The 16,537-nt window shown below is 40.6% G+C and overlaps 1 protein-coding gene across 1 annotated transcript; it reads left to right on the top strand.

The window, feature by feature from the left end:
* Nucleotides 1–374: 374 nt before the first annotated feature.
* Nucleotides 375–14,842, top strand: LOC136426497 (angiopoietin-1 receptor-like). The gene is made up of 18 exons (XM_066415165.1): nucleotides 375–432; nucleotides 1,009–1,144; nucleotides 3,149–3,247; nucleotides 3,556–3,632; nucleotides 3,898–4,034; nucleotides 4,396–4,503; nucleotides 4,871–4,958; nucleotides 6,020–6,149; nucleotides 6,393–6,544; nucleotides 7,140–7,288; nucleotides 7,688–7,845; nucleotides 8,447–8,583; nucleotides 8,779–8,948; nucleotides 9,482–9,622; nucleotides 9,881–9,998; nucleotides 11,698–11,797; nucleotides 12,394–12,493; nucleotides 13,790–14,842. Exons 1-18 carry the CDS (start codon nucleotides 375–377, stop codon nucleotides 13,808–13,810), a joined length of 2,079 nt encoding a protein of 692 aa, XP_066271262.1. The 3' UTR covers nucleotides 13,811–14,842.
* The last annotated feature ends 1,695 nt before the right edge of the window (nucleotides 14,843–16,537 follow it).

Below are 16,537 nucleotides of genomic sequence, written 5' to 3'. Positions count from 1 at the left end.
AAGGGTGCACTAATACACGGGGATCAGTGACGCGTTGAGACATTGTATCCTCCGGCCTATTAATTGAACCTACTAGACCAAGCAAAACCAAACACACCCTCCCAAGTCGCAGTTCAAAACACAAACGCACAATGCTCTGAAAAGTACATGTAACACTATCTCATAGTTCCGTGTCCCTCCATTGAGATGCACCCATGCTGAACACTGCACCAGTTCAGGTGCAGTCACTAGTCTAGAGTTCAAACGGTTCACGGGGCATAGTACAACATTTCTCGTGCAAAAGAAGATATATACCACTTTTCTGGAGAAATTGAGGCTTTTCGAGTTGTTGAATCTACGTTGTGACGTTCACAGCGGCCTTATTCAACTAAGACATGGGGATCCTTGGAGCATTGATCAGAGCAGCCGTCATCATTGCGAGCTGTCACATCCGTAAGTAAACACGGAAACTTGTTCTGCTGGCAGATTTGTTGCGCAGTTTGAACTTTACCGAACCTGAACCATGCCCATCAGGACTTGTTCACCAGGTCTGTCTACGTCGTGTTGTCGTGTTTTTGATGAGTTGGGCAGAAAAAAGAACACCGATCGATCCCTAAAAATCGCCTAGTGATCAAGAAAAAAAATATCTAAAAGGTATAAAGGAAAAGGTAGTCCCATAGCCTTTTTAAGGCCGCTGTTTGCTTCCCCAACCAAAGTCAGGCATCCATTTTACACCTGGATGGAATGAGGAAGACCGAATTCGAACGTCTAGCCATGAACGCTGGCAGCCGAGCCCGTTACCTCCTCACCTCACGTTCCAAGCGCGTTAACTCGACCAGTTGACTCCACTAAGACATATCTATTCTGGCCTAAAATGTACTTTGACATTCTAGTTCGCAGACTTGTCGGGAGAGCTATTTTCCTGCCGTGTCATGTCGCCTCTATGTACATGATCTATGTAACCTTACAAAAAACCTTAAGGTTGTGCATTACAATATGTAATGTGATCAATGATTAATTTCCCACTAGCTACATCGACAGCGGGCTGGATCTCCGATCCTGCACTTTTAAGGTACAGTGTCACTTTGCTCTGGGACGACACCGGCGTGGACGACTCCTTCGTTAAGTATGTGGTTCAGCTGTACCAGAGCACGGACAGGCGCTGGTAGGTTTACATTGTTGTTTTTTTGGACTGAATTTGCATAATTAATGAGGATTATCTTTATTCCCATTCTAGGTATGTTGAGAGGGGTAACATGTTGGTTTCGAGAGTAGGGCAAGAAATACCTAGGGACCCGACATCTCGTCAAACCATAGAGGTATACACAACCAAACCTGTATACTTGTTAAATTTATGTTAGTGTAAGTGTTACTTGATATGATGAAATGGTGATAATGCAAATCAGAATCAAATTTGCATAATTAATGGGGGCATTTTATAAACCAACTCCGTTCAATGGTACAACAGTTCAAAAATGCAACATATGTAACTGAGAAATAAAGGGAGTTAAGGGACATTGACAGATATAAGTTATGCAAATGAAGACATAATTTGCATAATCAATGAGAAAATACTGTAATTCCATATTGGTAGATAACTGGAATTTCATACTTTTTGGAAGTTATGGAAGGCATTTGGAAGTTATGTGGCAGTGAACATAGTTACCTTCGTCGACGAAGTTTCGTCGAGAAGGTTATTCGATGATGCTTGTCTGTGTGTCTGTTAGTGAACAGAATAAGTCGAGAACGCCTGGATGGTTTGTTGTCGTAGTTGGTGTGTCGGTGTGTATGTGGGAAATCTCAAGATAATTAGATTTTGGGCGAAGTGTTTTGCATAATTAACGAGAAAAGTGTAAAAATGTGTTATATTGTATGCTGAAGTATGTGTACGTGTTGGCTGTGTTGTTCCAAGGCGTCATGGATAGGGGTAGGGGTCCTGAGGGGTCATCTTAAAGGCAGGAAACGTCAGTTACACAAATTGGCTGTCAGCCAGCTGTAGGCATTGGTAAGTTAGTCTCCAAGCAGACCTATGGGTTGGCTATAGCAGGGGCAGGTTTTGCTTCAGACTTTGAAAGGGAATTACTCAAGAAGGGCTTGGTGGATGGTCATAAATTTTTGTAAGTACATAGCTTGAGTGCTGATGTACATGATTAGATACTTATTATGCAAATCGGTATCTAATTTGCATAATTAATGAGGAAAGTTTATACATCCATCAATTTCCATGATAGGACTCTCAAACATGTGACATATGTAACTGAGGAAGAGAGAAATATTAATAGATATCAGCTTTGCAAATGAGAACCTCATTGACATAATTAATGAGAAAAACTATAACTCGAGATGGTCTTGATGGATGGTCATGATTTTTGGTATGTAGATAGCTTACGTGATGCTTTGTATGATTGGATGATAATCATGCAAATCAAATTCTAACTCGCATGATTAATGAGGCAATTTTAAAAATCTGCTGTGTTCCCTGATATGACTATTCAAATATGTGACATTTGTAACTAAGGAAGAGAGGAATGTTGATAGATAGGAAGTATGCAAATGTGGGCCTAATTAGCATAATTAATGAGAAACTACTATAATTCCATACTAGTAAATGACGGCAATTTCATACTTGTGGCATTAGGAAGTTGTGTGAATGTGAACACCATTGAATCAAATTATGCTAATAAGGAGGGAGCTTATTTGCATAATTGATGATAAATGTTAGCATAACCTTCTTTGTTAAGCTCATAGTCATAACAAGGAGGTTTGGACAACTTATGTTATTTGGGTGAAGAGGATCAACTGGTATGATTGATGATTGATGAAAAACACTCCTAATACGTCAGTCATAAAGGTCAAAATCATTTGACGAAGGTATGAGGTCGTAGAACTCTTGTTTGATATGAATTATGCAAATGTGCAGTTTTGCATAATACATATTCCATAGAGATTTGAGGTCTCTGAACTCTTGTTTTGTTTGTGTGTTTATGTGTATGTGTGTATATGCGTGAGTATCTAGGCTATTTTTTCTATGTCCTAGACACACTAGTTCACTCCTGACCAAATGTTTTGACAATATTATGTCAATTAAGGAAAATCGTTACTGGTAAGGTAAGCATCATATTTGCTATCTGTATATATTAAATGTGTTGTTTCCCTGACTGCAACATAGCAGTGACGTGCACAGACCACCAATGGTACAGGAAATCCCACCATATGTGTGGAGACAGGCCACCTTTATAGACCTGCAACCCGGAACCTGGTACTGCAGGTAGGTTTAACTGACCTTTTTGTTTGTTTGTTTGTTTGTTTCTTTGTTTGTTTGTTTGTATGTCTGTTTTTACATCCGTGAAAACAGAGGTATTGTTTTCGGTTTGTTTGTCTTGCTGTGTTATCAAGTTTGTTCCCGATGGCCTATCTTAGAAAATAGTATAAAAATGGATGTTGAACGACAATGACTGCCAGGTCTTCACGACGGGTGCATATTACGAGTGTTTTGGACATTTGACTTTTAAAACAAATCCTTAGTATCAAAATCTTTCCTAACAAAAGGATTAAATCGTAGAAAACGTATTTCAGGAACTGCACAATCGTCACAACAAACGGCAACAGAAGTTGTGGAGGGTACGACTCAATAGAAACTGCACCTAGTAATGGTAAGTGTCTATGTAGTATTTGCCAAGTCAACGAAACTTCGCAGGCTTTGTTGCCTGTTAACTTTACTCCATGTATAAATATATCTAAAAAAATCTTTTGTTATGAATAGGGTGCTGCCTATTTTTTGCATTTTCATTGTCCAACGTTTATTGCCTCCCGGAAAGACGTTCATTTGTATGACACACATTGTGTATGTGCAATTTGTGCAAATTTGGAAAAATGCTATAATTTCATTAAGTCGTGTCTGTTTATGTTTTTCCACAGCTTCTGATTCGACGGTTAGGTCCTTTAGCTCCGTGTCAGTCACTAACACCAGCATCACAGTCGCCTGGCCGTCATTCCAAGAACAACGGATCCAGAGTCACCTGAAAGAAGACATAACAGTATTCTTCTACTACAGGGTGAGGCATAAACTACTAAAACCTAAGGGTACAAAACAGTCATATATGATGATGAAATAAAAGCGCATAGTTTCGCAAAATATCACATCAGCAATATTTTGTAACTGTAGTGTGGGCCGTTACAGCGTGAGTGTCATGAACTGTTCAGAGCGTTCAAACTGACCATAATCTATTGACCAAAGAATCCATTAATTAAGTGTAACGAGATTAGAATGAATGTGTTTAAATTTATCTTCTTTCTTTAAACTTTATTCATCCGGTTTTATCAATTTTACATCATTTTTCTGGGACCGAAAAAAGAAAGGCAGAGAGATGGGGGCCCGGGGAGAGAGATATATAAGGCAAAACGTTTTTTTTTCAGCTGGAGATTACACCAGTTGAGAGGGAAACAAGAAGTTCACAGATGTTCTACAACGAGACTACATTACATGGAACTTTTACCGGACTCACTCCCGGAAAGGAATACGAAGTGAGTACAGTCGAGATCAGTTAGCCTTCATCGGCACTACTCTAACAGAAACATTTACACATCCATAGCCTGTGAGGCAGCTGTAGATGCATAAAACCTGATGATTACTTCATGACATATTTCTGTTACTAATTAAAGGACGCGTACGCATTCATTCGCCTGAGCACTACTACTATTGTCATTCAATCGAGTGCAGGCTAAGACACGGTACTGCGAGATTGTTTGAGGATGTTTGTTTACTTGAATTTCAATGATACAAATAACCATGAGACAGCACTGTGAAAAAATCTTTGTGTGAAGATCTGTTTTGACCAACAATTAACAGGCAATTGTTGACGATCTAGAGTGTGATATTTTCCGGTTTCAGATTAAGTTGACAGCAGCTGGAGACAGGCCCACAGACAAGAGCGAACCTTATTATTGGAGAATGATAACCACCGCCATCATTGCTACTGGTGAGTTTAGAACATTTCCACCCACGTCACTATGGTAACTAGTAGTGTAAGTGATGAATAGGTAGACATAACAAATAATGTTTTTCGTTGAAGAGATTCATCAGTAACGTATAATCACAGTTACTAGAACATTCTTCGATCAGTGACATATTTCAAAAGCAACAAACACGTACCTCTAAACTTTCGATGTCTATTGTACGTCTTATTCACGGAGAGACCTAGTCTCGCGACAACACGAAATTCGAAAGGCCCATAGAAAGATCAAAGAGGCAGTGCACATCCAATTAGAACGTACTGGGATGAACCGTAACGAAGGTTGGGAACTGCCCAAGTCCTACTTACTCCTGCTCCGGAAGGAGGCGGGGGGAGGCCAGAAGATCTGCACAAGTCTCGTCCTAGTCTCGCGTTCTCGCGAGACGGGCACTCCAGGAACAAGACGTACAGTAGACGTCAAACATTTGGAGGTACGTGTTTGTTACCTTTAAAATATGCCACTGATCGAAGACTGCTCTAGTAACAAAGACTGTTTTGACTATAGAGCTAGTAGTGCAAGTGATACATTATACGTTCAATTATCCATATGTTGATTCTTTTGTATTCAATTGTTTGTTTTCTTGTATAGTTGTAGAAGTACTTGCAAAAGTCTCTATACTGTTGTTGAGTCAATAAAGATTGTCGTATAACTATCACTGCACAAAATGGCCTCGCATCCCGGCGGATACGTACAGGGATATTTTTGTATTTTGGGTGGATACTGACGGATACTGACGAATCCAACGTAACTAACGAATCCGACTTAATCCGCACGGGATTTGGAATATTTCCGGAGGAATCCCTGTACGTATCCGCCTGGATCCGATGCCAATTCGTGCAGTGTATTGGCAGCCATTGGGATTGAACCTAAGGGTTGCCACTTGGTAGCTCTGACATATATAAGTAGGGGTTACTATGTCAGTGGTTCTTCCCGTTTTTATACATGCAAAATGCATCCTCATGAAGGCTACATTGTATAAAGAAGTGCTAAAATGTATTATACCTAAAGCATGCTCCTGCGTTTTCAGATCCTTCTCCTGTAGCAAAAGTGCCTATAGTCACCGCGGGTTCGACATCCGTGACTTTGAACCTGATTCCACCGACGGAAGGGTTTGTAGACCTGTTCCAAATAAGGGCGACTTCATCTCATCACACAAGGTAAAGGACACCGGTCAATTTTAGAATCTTTTATAAAACATCTTCTGTTGTTCCTTGTTTTACAAAGATACAGGCAATAAAACTTTGAGCCTGAGGTTTATTTGGTAACATTAGTGATGCCATTAGTATGCTGATGTCACAAACTGAGAATCTACAGCACAATAAAAAAATAAACTAATCTTTCAAGCTATTGAAAGGTTGGCATCTTTTATATTCTCATCTGTACTGCTTTCAATTTTCAAGCCCTCTTGTAAATGTACCATTTCCAAACGGGACATTTAAAGGTGTCACTAGGACTCTGTTTAATCTGTGGCCTGAGACGACCTACAACCTTTCGGTCACGACAGTCGCCAACGGCAGAACGGGCCAAGCTAAGGTTGTCGCCTTCACGACAGGTAAGACCCTTTATTAGAATCACATAAATGATTGCAATCTACAAGAATGATTCAGTTTGAATTAATAGATAAATGAATGATTTATCAAGACTTGCTACATCGCAGCTAAATCTTAATTGCGTATACTGTACAGTTTCTTATTTTATTTTATTTATTTGTTCGGCTGCGTACAATGTACAGCAGCCAAGGCTGCCCGACTAGCTATTGCTATTACAAGGGGCCAGCCTTGCTACGAAAGTACATGAGAAAATACAGTTGCATTAGTTAAAAATAAAACATACACATATACAATCCTACAACTCTTACCGTGAATCAATATACATTAACATTCTATGAATACCACTATAAAATCTAAAAGGGAGAAAATACAGATACGGATTGCACATTGGAGTTATAGTTACTTCATACTAGACCGGGGAGATTTAAACAGAGAAGGGGTCCCCCAGTGACTTCCATGCCATAGTTTTGAAAGTAGAGAAAGGTTGGGTACAGTTTCTTATAAAACAATGATATATATTGAGAGAGAGATGCAGTGAGAGAGAGTCAGAGAGAGAGAGAGAGAGAGAGCCATAAACCATTCTTTTTAATCTTTCAGAGGCTGTCCCCATCGACGCAAAGCTCGTTGGCTCAGTCACAGCCGCTCTCGTGGTTGCCTTGATTGCAGCAGCCTTCTGTACTGTGCGGATCGTCAAGCGGCTGAGATACAAGTTAGACCCGTCACAGCTATTCAAGGAAGTCCTTGAGGTAAACAAAAGCTTACGATTAATATCTACCTTTGCCGAGGAGGTTTAAACCACATTTGCAGTTAGATGTGCCAAGGTTAGATGTGACAGGTCGTTCAGTGTGATGTAACCAGCTGCTGCTGCCTGCCAAGCCGGTGTGTTACGCCGAAGGGCGGTTATGTCTTTATAGATACAGATACATACGTTTTCTGTGACATTTGTTTGTAGTTGTGCGGTTGCCATGAGTATGCTTCTAGATAGCATAAGTCGAGAAGTTGTGGATCGCCCTCTATGACATTTTGCATGTGGGTACGGTAGGTGTCATAAACACAATGGACAAGTCTGATCATGGAACTCTAGGTGGTTGACGACGGTACTGCAGCAGAACTTCAAGTTCAGTATGCTGTATGTTGTTCCCCAGGACATCGTTGGGTCTGAGAAGATGGAGCCATGGCTGAAGGACAGAAAGGATCTGTTCCTGGAGGAGCTGATCGGAGAGGGAGAGTTCGGTCACGTGAGGAGGGGCGTGCTGAGGGAAGAAGGACAACAGGCCGTCATTGTAGCTGCCAAGACTCTCAGGTAAGAATAACGTTGGAACAATTGAACGGCATGTGAATATAATAAGATAACAAAGGCCCATAGAAAAAGTTGGATTCTTAATGTAAAATATAAGGCAGTCATACTTAATTGATGTTAGGCATAAGTGTTTTTTTTAAAGTTATGTAGTAGTAGTGCACTTTGGCCTCACTTATTTAGCCAAGAACACCGGTCACCCCAGCTTTTCTCAGTAAGTGTTGGGTTCTTTTACGTACAAAGGTTTGACGCTTGAGGCTTACCCCTGAAGCTCTCTCATAGACTAGGTCGCTGGCTTTATGTCATCATCAGAAAAGACGAAAGCAATCCCTGACAACATGTCCGAGCTGATCGACTATAGGCTTCGAGCCAGTAGACCCACGGATCCACAGAATTCCATCTATCTAGCTGGCAAAGCGACTGGTTTGCGTTACCGCTTGCACCACGTGGATATCTGTAAACGACCACCTGTTTCATCCAATAGCTCTATTTTCAAAATAAATTCTAAAGTCAATCAAAACAGTACAGTGTAGAAAACCAAATGATGCAGCAGACGACTCTCACATGTTAAATCATTTGTGAACATGTATCGTCACCTTAACTACAGGGTGGACCGAGCCAATGAGATGACCTACCGGGACTTCGCGAAGGAAGCGAGCCTGCTGGTGGAAGTCAACGACGATGGAGGTCACGTGAACATCGTCAGTCTGATTGGACTTGTGATTGATGGAGTGAAGAAGAAAGGTACAGAAATGCGAAATGGCAATGCTGCAAGATGTATGAATAAGTGGGAAATGTCTGAATGACTTTGAATTCCTTTTTTATCGGTTGGACATAATAGGAAATCATGATGTGTAATGATGATTTCGTTAGAAATAACAAAGATGTGTTTTTCTATCACAACGTTTCTGAAAAAGAATATAAATCCTTTCTTTGCAGATCCGCGGTACATCCTTGTTGAGTACGCCGAGCCAGGAGAGTTACTCTGGTACCTGATGAGCGTTCAGAACAACCGTTACCAGGCAGACATCCCGCCGGGCTTGGGGCGTCAGCTCACCGAGGTGGCCATCGACATCGCCCGGGGGATGCTCGAGCTCAAACGCCGTCGGGTACCTCGTGTTTTTCTGCCACATTTCTACTAAATAATGCTCTGAATGAGTGGTACGTCGTTTGCTACTCAGATTTTGAACTTGCAGTTCCCAATTGAAGCAGCCATCAGGAAAAGTACCATAGCTGAAGCTTAGTGCGCCGCGTTATAAACAGGCGTCCTTGACATTATACTATAAACAAAGATTAGTAATTTGTTTCTATATGTTTGGGGGTGTTGTTCATTTCGATCCTCAGGGACAGCCATGGATGTTTCCGTGACGTAAATGGTACGAATGCTTATTTGATCTTCACATAATGTTAGCGCTTCGAGCTCAAATAAGCATTAAGACTATAAAGTGAGTATTGTGAGGTTTGTGATGTTTAGCTCATGTATGTATCTTTATTGATTTTAGATTACTTTTAATCGTAAACCATGCTGCATTTTAGCCAATGAAGGCTGCTACAATATGTTTTGTCTTTCAACGACGTAATACGACCATTCATTCAATGCCTTTATCTCAACTATAAATTCCACCCTGATCGCCCCTACCAGATCACCCACCGTGACCTGGCGTGTAGGAACATCGTCCTGTCCTCTCCGGGCGGCCAGGCCGGACGGCTGGTCGCCAAAATCTCCGACTTCGGACTAGCCCGTGACGTGTACGTGACGACACAGTACATGAGGCACCCTCTGGTAGGTAGTAGACAAGGGTCACCTCTTTCTCTGTAAAATCATGGTAAATAAACACTTGTCTTTCTTTAATAGCATTGCCCTTTTTGCTAAACTGTGAACAATGTCAGAAGAAAGAAATGCACGAAGAAAGTCTGAAAGCAGGTGTAGGACGTTTCCACGACTGTAGATGCAGAAACCAGTGGGTAATGATGATGGACACTGACGGACACATCATTCCTTGAACCGCATTAATTCTTACAATACCGCATTGTCCCACAGACCAACCTGCTGCTGCCTATCAAGTGGATGGCGATGGAGTCTTTGATCGAGGGTGTTTACAGCTGTAAGAGCGACATGTGGGGGTTCGGAGTCGTGCTGTGGGAGATAGCAACTTTGGGTCAGTGCCTCTGTGCTATTTTTGCCTGAAATACCAATAAAGACTATATTTACCTTCGCCGTGAAGGTTATGCAAAGAGTAGCGTTAAACTTTGTGTGTGTGTCTGTAGTGGACCAGGATAACTCGAGAATGCCTGGATGGATTGTTTTGGTATTTGATATGCTGGTAGGTTTTGATGAGACCTAAAACGATTAGATTTTGGGCTCCCTAGCGGCTTCTAACTGTACCGCAGCGGAACTTCCTGTTTTGATATCTCGTGTTCTGGACATGCTATGGAACTGATTATTGAGTGGTAGATAGATCTTTGGACAAAGAGTAAGTGGTATGGGTTTGGGCCCCCTATTGGCTTTTTTTAACTGCAGGAGCAGGTTTTGCGTCTGACTTTGAAAGGGAATAACTCAAGAAGGGCTTGATGGATGGTAATGATTTTTGTAAGTAGATAGCTTGAGTGATGATGTACATGGTTAGATACTTCTAATGCTAATCAGTATCTAATTTGCATAATTAATGAGGAAAGTTTATACATCCGCCAAATTCCATTATAGGACTCTGAAACATGTGACATATGTAACTCAGGAAGAGAGAAATATTAATTGATATGAACTATGCAAATGAAGACCTCATTTGCATGATTAATGAGAAATACTGTAGCTCAGGATGGGCTTGATTGATGGTGATGATTTTTGGTTTGTAGATAGCTTGTGTGATGTTTAGTATGATTGGACGATAATTATACAAATCAGATCCTAATTTGCATAATTAATGAGGCAACTTTGAAAATCTGCTTTTTTCCATGATATGACTATTCAAATTGCAACTGAGGAAGAGAGGAATGTTGATAGATAGAAATATGCAAATGTGGGCCAAATTTGCATACTAAATGAAAAACTTCTATAATTCCACACTGGCAAATGATGGCAATTTCATACATTTAGTACTTTTTTTTGGCATCGGGCTGTTATGTGAATTTGAACATCGTTGAATCAAATTATGCTAATAGGGGCCTCATTTGCAAAATTGATGATAAATATAAGCATAACCTTCTTAGTTGAGCTCATCAGTTGTTAAGCTCATACTTTGGACATGTTCTTTTTTAAGACTATCAACTGGTATGATTTATAATTGATGAGGAACGCTCCTGATACGTCAGTCATAAAGGTTAAAATCATTTGGCAAAGGTATGAGATCGTGGAACTCTAGTTTCTACTTATTCCTGTCTAAAATGATAACGTTCCTGTATGTAACTCCTGGACTCGATGTCCATACATGCCTGCATCTCGGATGAACGCCAGCTGTCTTTACTATAACAGTTATAAACTTGATAAACTCATGTACTGTAATCGTACTGCCTGGGCCCTAGATGCACTGCTGAAAAATCGAGTGCGAGTGGAAGTGAGTATGACCAGACTGTGTGGTTTCTCTTCTCAACATCTAGGCTAATAAGCGTCACGTAAATAACACATATATTCCTCCTTAAACCATACTATTAGAACTATTCGTAATTGACGAGAAAGCGTAAAATTCCCGGAGGGACACCTGCTAGTTCATTTTAGTGACGGCAGAAAAGTGATTGATGTCACTCGAAATGTCCGGAAATGATATCCGTAATTTATCCGGTAGTCGAGTTCGAATTGTATGTTTAAAATACCATCAGTACTATTCGTATACGTAGCTGACTGGAAAAACTGTAAAATTCCAGGAGGGACCCCTTATCCTGAGGTTTGTGGATACGAGACTCTGGTGACGAGGCTGCGCCGAGGGTATCGCCTGCAGAAACCGAACGGCTGTTCCGACGAGCTGTAAGTAAAATACCAAGTCTGGTGTTGGACAATGTGCGAGTCTACTGAGATCATCATGTCTGATCTTTAGCTTGCTTTGCCTTTCAGTCAGCAATGTTCCAAACCATGCTCAGTTGTACCATTTAAAGTCGTTACCTTCTGGGGCTTATACAGAACAGTCCAATGCAATGCAATGAAACGCAAAGCACTAAGTTAAGTGTCTGATGTTATGAGTCTAATGTTTGATCAGGAAATTGATATCTGAACATTGATTCCTTAATGCCCAACCTCAGATATTAACTTATTTGGGAAACAAATGATTAATCTAGTACAATGAGTGATGTGTTATTGTCAGTTTGCGTGTCTGTATGTGTTTCTTGGTGTGTTTCGTAACCATTTTATGCACTCTCAGTGCTGCCCTATTTTAGTTTAAATTTGTGACTCGAAGAGTCGCAAAGAAGTACAGGTATTACCCTTTTTAACATGTGTGTTAACACTGTGTTCTAGTTAATGGAGCACATGTCCCCAAATCAGTGTCTGTTTATGCTTTGTAACACAAAGAACGGGTTGATGTCAATAGAGTTTTGATAAATTTGAACATTTTGTGCATGACTAAGGTACGAACTGATGAACCTCTGCTGGCTGGATGACCCGGATGTAAGGCCCACGCCTGACGTCATAGAGGACAGGTTGGGACAACTGCTGGAACAGAACAAGGTACTGAAGAAAAAGACTCTTTTTTCACAACCAAGGGATTTATTCAACCGACGTTTCGGTGACCCTCTGTCACCTTCTTCAAGGCAATTCTGACTGGTTCACATAGCAATACAGCACAGGTGTTGCTGCTTATACATATTAATGAGATGCAAACGCAAAATATTTACATATGTACAAACACAGGGGATGACATCACTATGCTGAGAAGGAAGAGAACAAATCAGCAGTGACAGACCACATCATGAGAAACAACTGTGCTATAGACTGGGATGGGGCCAAGGTGATAGACCGAGAGGACAATAGAGTAACACGTTGGATTAAGGAGTCTGTATGGATCAGGAAATCCGCTCCAGTCATGAACCGTGATGAGGGGGGATATAGACTCAGTCACGTTTGGGACCGCATCCTAAAGAAATAATCGTTGCATTGTTTGTTGATCGATATGTAGTTGTGTATGTGTTACACTTCTGTACGTTTGGGACCGCATAGTGATGTCATCCCCTGTGTTTGTACATATGTAAATATTTGGCGTTTGCATCTCATTAATATGTATAAGCAGCAACACCTGTGCTGTATTGCTATGTGAACCAGTCAGAATTGCCTTGAAGAAGGTGACAGAGGGTCACCGAAACGTCGGTTGAATAAATCCCTTGGTTGTGAAAAAAGAGTCTTTTTCTTCAGTGACTTACCAACCTGATGAAACTATTCACGGATGGGAGAACAAAGTACTGTTTTTACAGGTTTGCGTAGCAAAACCCTTGCTGATTTCGTCGGCTGTGTGGTGGCCACCATCTTGATTTTGTGACGTAGCAGGGAAGCCATACCATTTCATTGGGACGGGTGTTTTGGGGGGTCGCCAGCGTTTTCTCTCTATTTGTTAACAAATCGGCACACAACTATAACACATTCGACTCAAATAAAAAGAAAAATTCATGACCAATTCATACTATAAAAAGATCCCGTAATCGCTCAACTAACATAGCAAACCTGAAGTATATGTAGCACAAATACTTAACTCTAGTTCATAGATGTTCTTCGTGTAGGAAAATTTTTATACTATCTCACCAGAACAAGCTTAATGTAGAGAATAACACAGTGGCTGTACATGTGTTTCCATGGATGATCTAGATATCGCAAGGTAACAATTACAAGACAGATTTGGAAACGATCAGACGTTTCAGATAGCATGCATTACCTTTTGTCAGTGGTTGAAGTAAGGTCTGTGAGGGGGGGGGATACCTTTAGGACCTATCATGAAAAACTGTTGATTTTGGATGCATTTTACTCTCGTCACAGGCTTTCTTTCCGGACACCTAGAGACGGACAGGCCTCCACTGGACAATCATCTGCCAAGTGTTATATCTTTAGTCTTCGATAGAACATTGACCCACCATAGACTGCACAAATATTCATGAACTCATCCCATGCACAATTGTCATTTGTAGAGTAATTTACTGGACCTGATACATAGTGGATGCTTCTCTACGTTATATCATATACAGTTGTCAAGTTATTTATATCATTCTAAACCAGAAACTCAAGTTTGTTCACTAACAATTGAATGCATATTGGAGCCTGCACTGAGACCTTTACCCGCTATATTCTTCATGATGAAGTTTTGACTACCCGTATTGTATAGCCAGGAGTTACAGTATTTTTCAAACGCTACTATAACTTAGCCTGGAAACGGTCGGGAGCTCCCCGGTTTCTCTGCGGCGCTGGGATGATGCCCGCCCGCCCACACAGATTAGCCCGCCCGAGGGGTAGTTAGCCCCTCACGGTGGCGGAAAAACTACGATGGCTGCGAAACTCTATATGGCAGCTAAGAAGACAGACTGACAGAAACGGGTCAATTAAGCAGACTGGGCCCGGTAAAACACACCCATGCCGTATTTTTCAAACGCTACTATAACTGAGCATTTCGTACATGCAAAGTACCTAATAGAGCCAATGTAAAGGTTGAAATATGGTAAAAGTTGTCATTTTTGTAGATATTTTCATCCGCATTTGTTGAATTGGATTTGTGAGCAGATGAAAAGTTACAGTAGTCACACTTTTAAGGTTTGAAAAGCTCTCTTTAGTGGGTTCACATTTGTATGGACCTTACCTGACTTATTGATATGGTTATGGTGAAGCCAACTATATTTTGTACCACATAGGCTGTTTTTGTTTTTCTTTGAATATCAACTATTAATAAATAATGCGTTTGATTTGCTATATTTGAGTCAATCCATACAATGTTTTAAACGATATGCAGTATTTGTACAAAACAAATAGTAAGCACATTGATGTGCATCTTTGCAATGCCAAGTTTGAAATAAATGTGTTTAACCAAGCAACACTCAGCAACCCTCTTGTCCAAATGGTCTTCGTATCCCGGGTGGGGAAGGGGGTTAATCCCTTTGTGCACAAATATGCCGAACTAGAGCTGTATTTAGTTTTATCTTTTCTAGGTATACGCAGGCTTGGTATCAATGAAAACTGATACACTAGACCATAAAATTTTATCTTTTTTTAACCAATATAAACAACATCTGCTATGATATACAAACATTGTTTAACAAATTAATGCATTTCGCCTATGAAACTGTGCAAATGTATTTACTATTCCGTTGCTATGGAGGCATACTTTATAGCAACGGTTGTCATAGAAACATGACGTGGATATTCAAGGCTCAGTTTGGTGATTTTTAGCAAGCTTGTCAAGTGACATAAACAAAAATATAACAAGCGCTGGTAAAGAATGATAGCTGCAATGACTAATAATTGCACAACTTAAACGGAACTATTATTCGAATTTACGTCACCATTCCTTTTCCTGACATATGCGATCCCATACCGAAGTGACATGTGCCCCTGACTCCACCGCTGCCATTGGTGCATTGAAATAGAAGAAGCCCTGTATAAAGGAACAGCAACAAGGTTACACACTAGCTATCCACCATCCTAAGACAGAATTTCTAGATCATTTACTACTTATGTCGTTCAACTCATCCAAAAATCTCTTTCCCCTCATCAATCGTAACAGAAATCCAATTACGTTGATGAAGGTTAGACATCCAGGCAATTAAATACGCCAAAAACAGTCACCCAAGCAATTGGATAAAATTTTTGAAGAAGAAATCCAATTATCTGTTTCTTCGCCAAAAATAGTTACTCAAGCAACTGGATAAAATTTTGAAACAGACGTTTCAGACAGTTACTAAAGAAAGATCTGGTAGAACTAGGTTGTATGCCAAAACTCTGAATTGACATGTTATGAAGTGAAGGCAATTTCAGATAGATCAATAGAATAGTAAGCTAAGACAAGGTTGTATTCTAATCGATCAATTAGTTCCTGTTGTTTTAGGAGCTAATGTTCTACCAGATCTTTCTTTAGTCACTGACGACGGCGTATGCCATCTGAAACGTCTGTTTCAAAATTTTATCTAGCTGCTTGAGTAACTATTTCTGGCGTACCTTCACTACCTGTTCACTACATGCTGGACTTTTGTGCGCTATGGAATAAAAGCTAGACAATAAATGGAGTATCTCACATTTGACATTTAGATCTGCCTCTAGTTGTTTTCTGATAGTTGTGGCTTCCGGCCTGATCTTGAAGTGTATGTCAATAAATTTGCACAAGCTATACTTTTAGATAATTTTGCGTACGTTTTGTGGTTTTGTTGTCTTTTATATCATAATTTTCGTTCCCAAAGACTGCCCGGCCGGGCCCCGGCTTGGAAATGTGACCCTAGCATAAGAGGGAATTTAACCTATTTCCTGATGCCTAACCCCGTTAGCTATAAAGCCAATAGGAAATTGGATGCCAAAAAGTGTATCATTATCCAAAAAAGGCCAAGAGAGCCTGCAATGGAGGCTAGCAGGTACGCCTAGTTGTGCATTCAAGGTAGTCAGTCAATATGACACCTCAGTGCCTCGTCGAGAGCACTAGCCCGATTTACACAGGCGTTTAAAGTCGCTAAATGTCTCCTCCAAATCAACTCTAAGTCTTGTGGCTTCGTCGACATGGAAGCAGCTTAGAAAACGCGTCTGAAAACCCAG

The sequence above is a fragment of the Branchiostoma lanceolatum genome, chromosome 1 (assembly GCF_035083965.1).
Source record: "Branchiostoma lanceolatum isolate klBraLanc5 chromosome 1, klBraLanc5.hap2, whole genome shotgun sequence".
Classification (NCBI taxonomy): Eukaryota; Metazoa; Chordata; class Leptocardii; order Amphioxiformes; family Branchiostomatidae; genus Branchiostoma; species Branchiostoma lanceolatum.
Note: the sequence above shows the minus strand (reverse complement) of the source record. Positions and strands in the feature narration are given on the sequence as shown.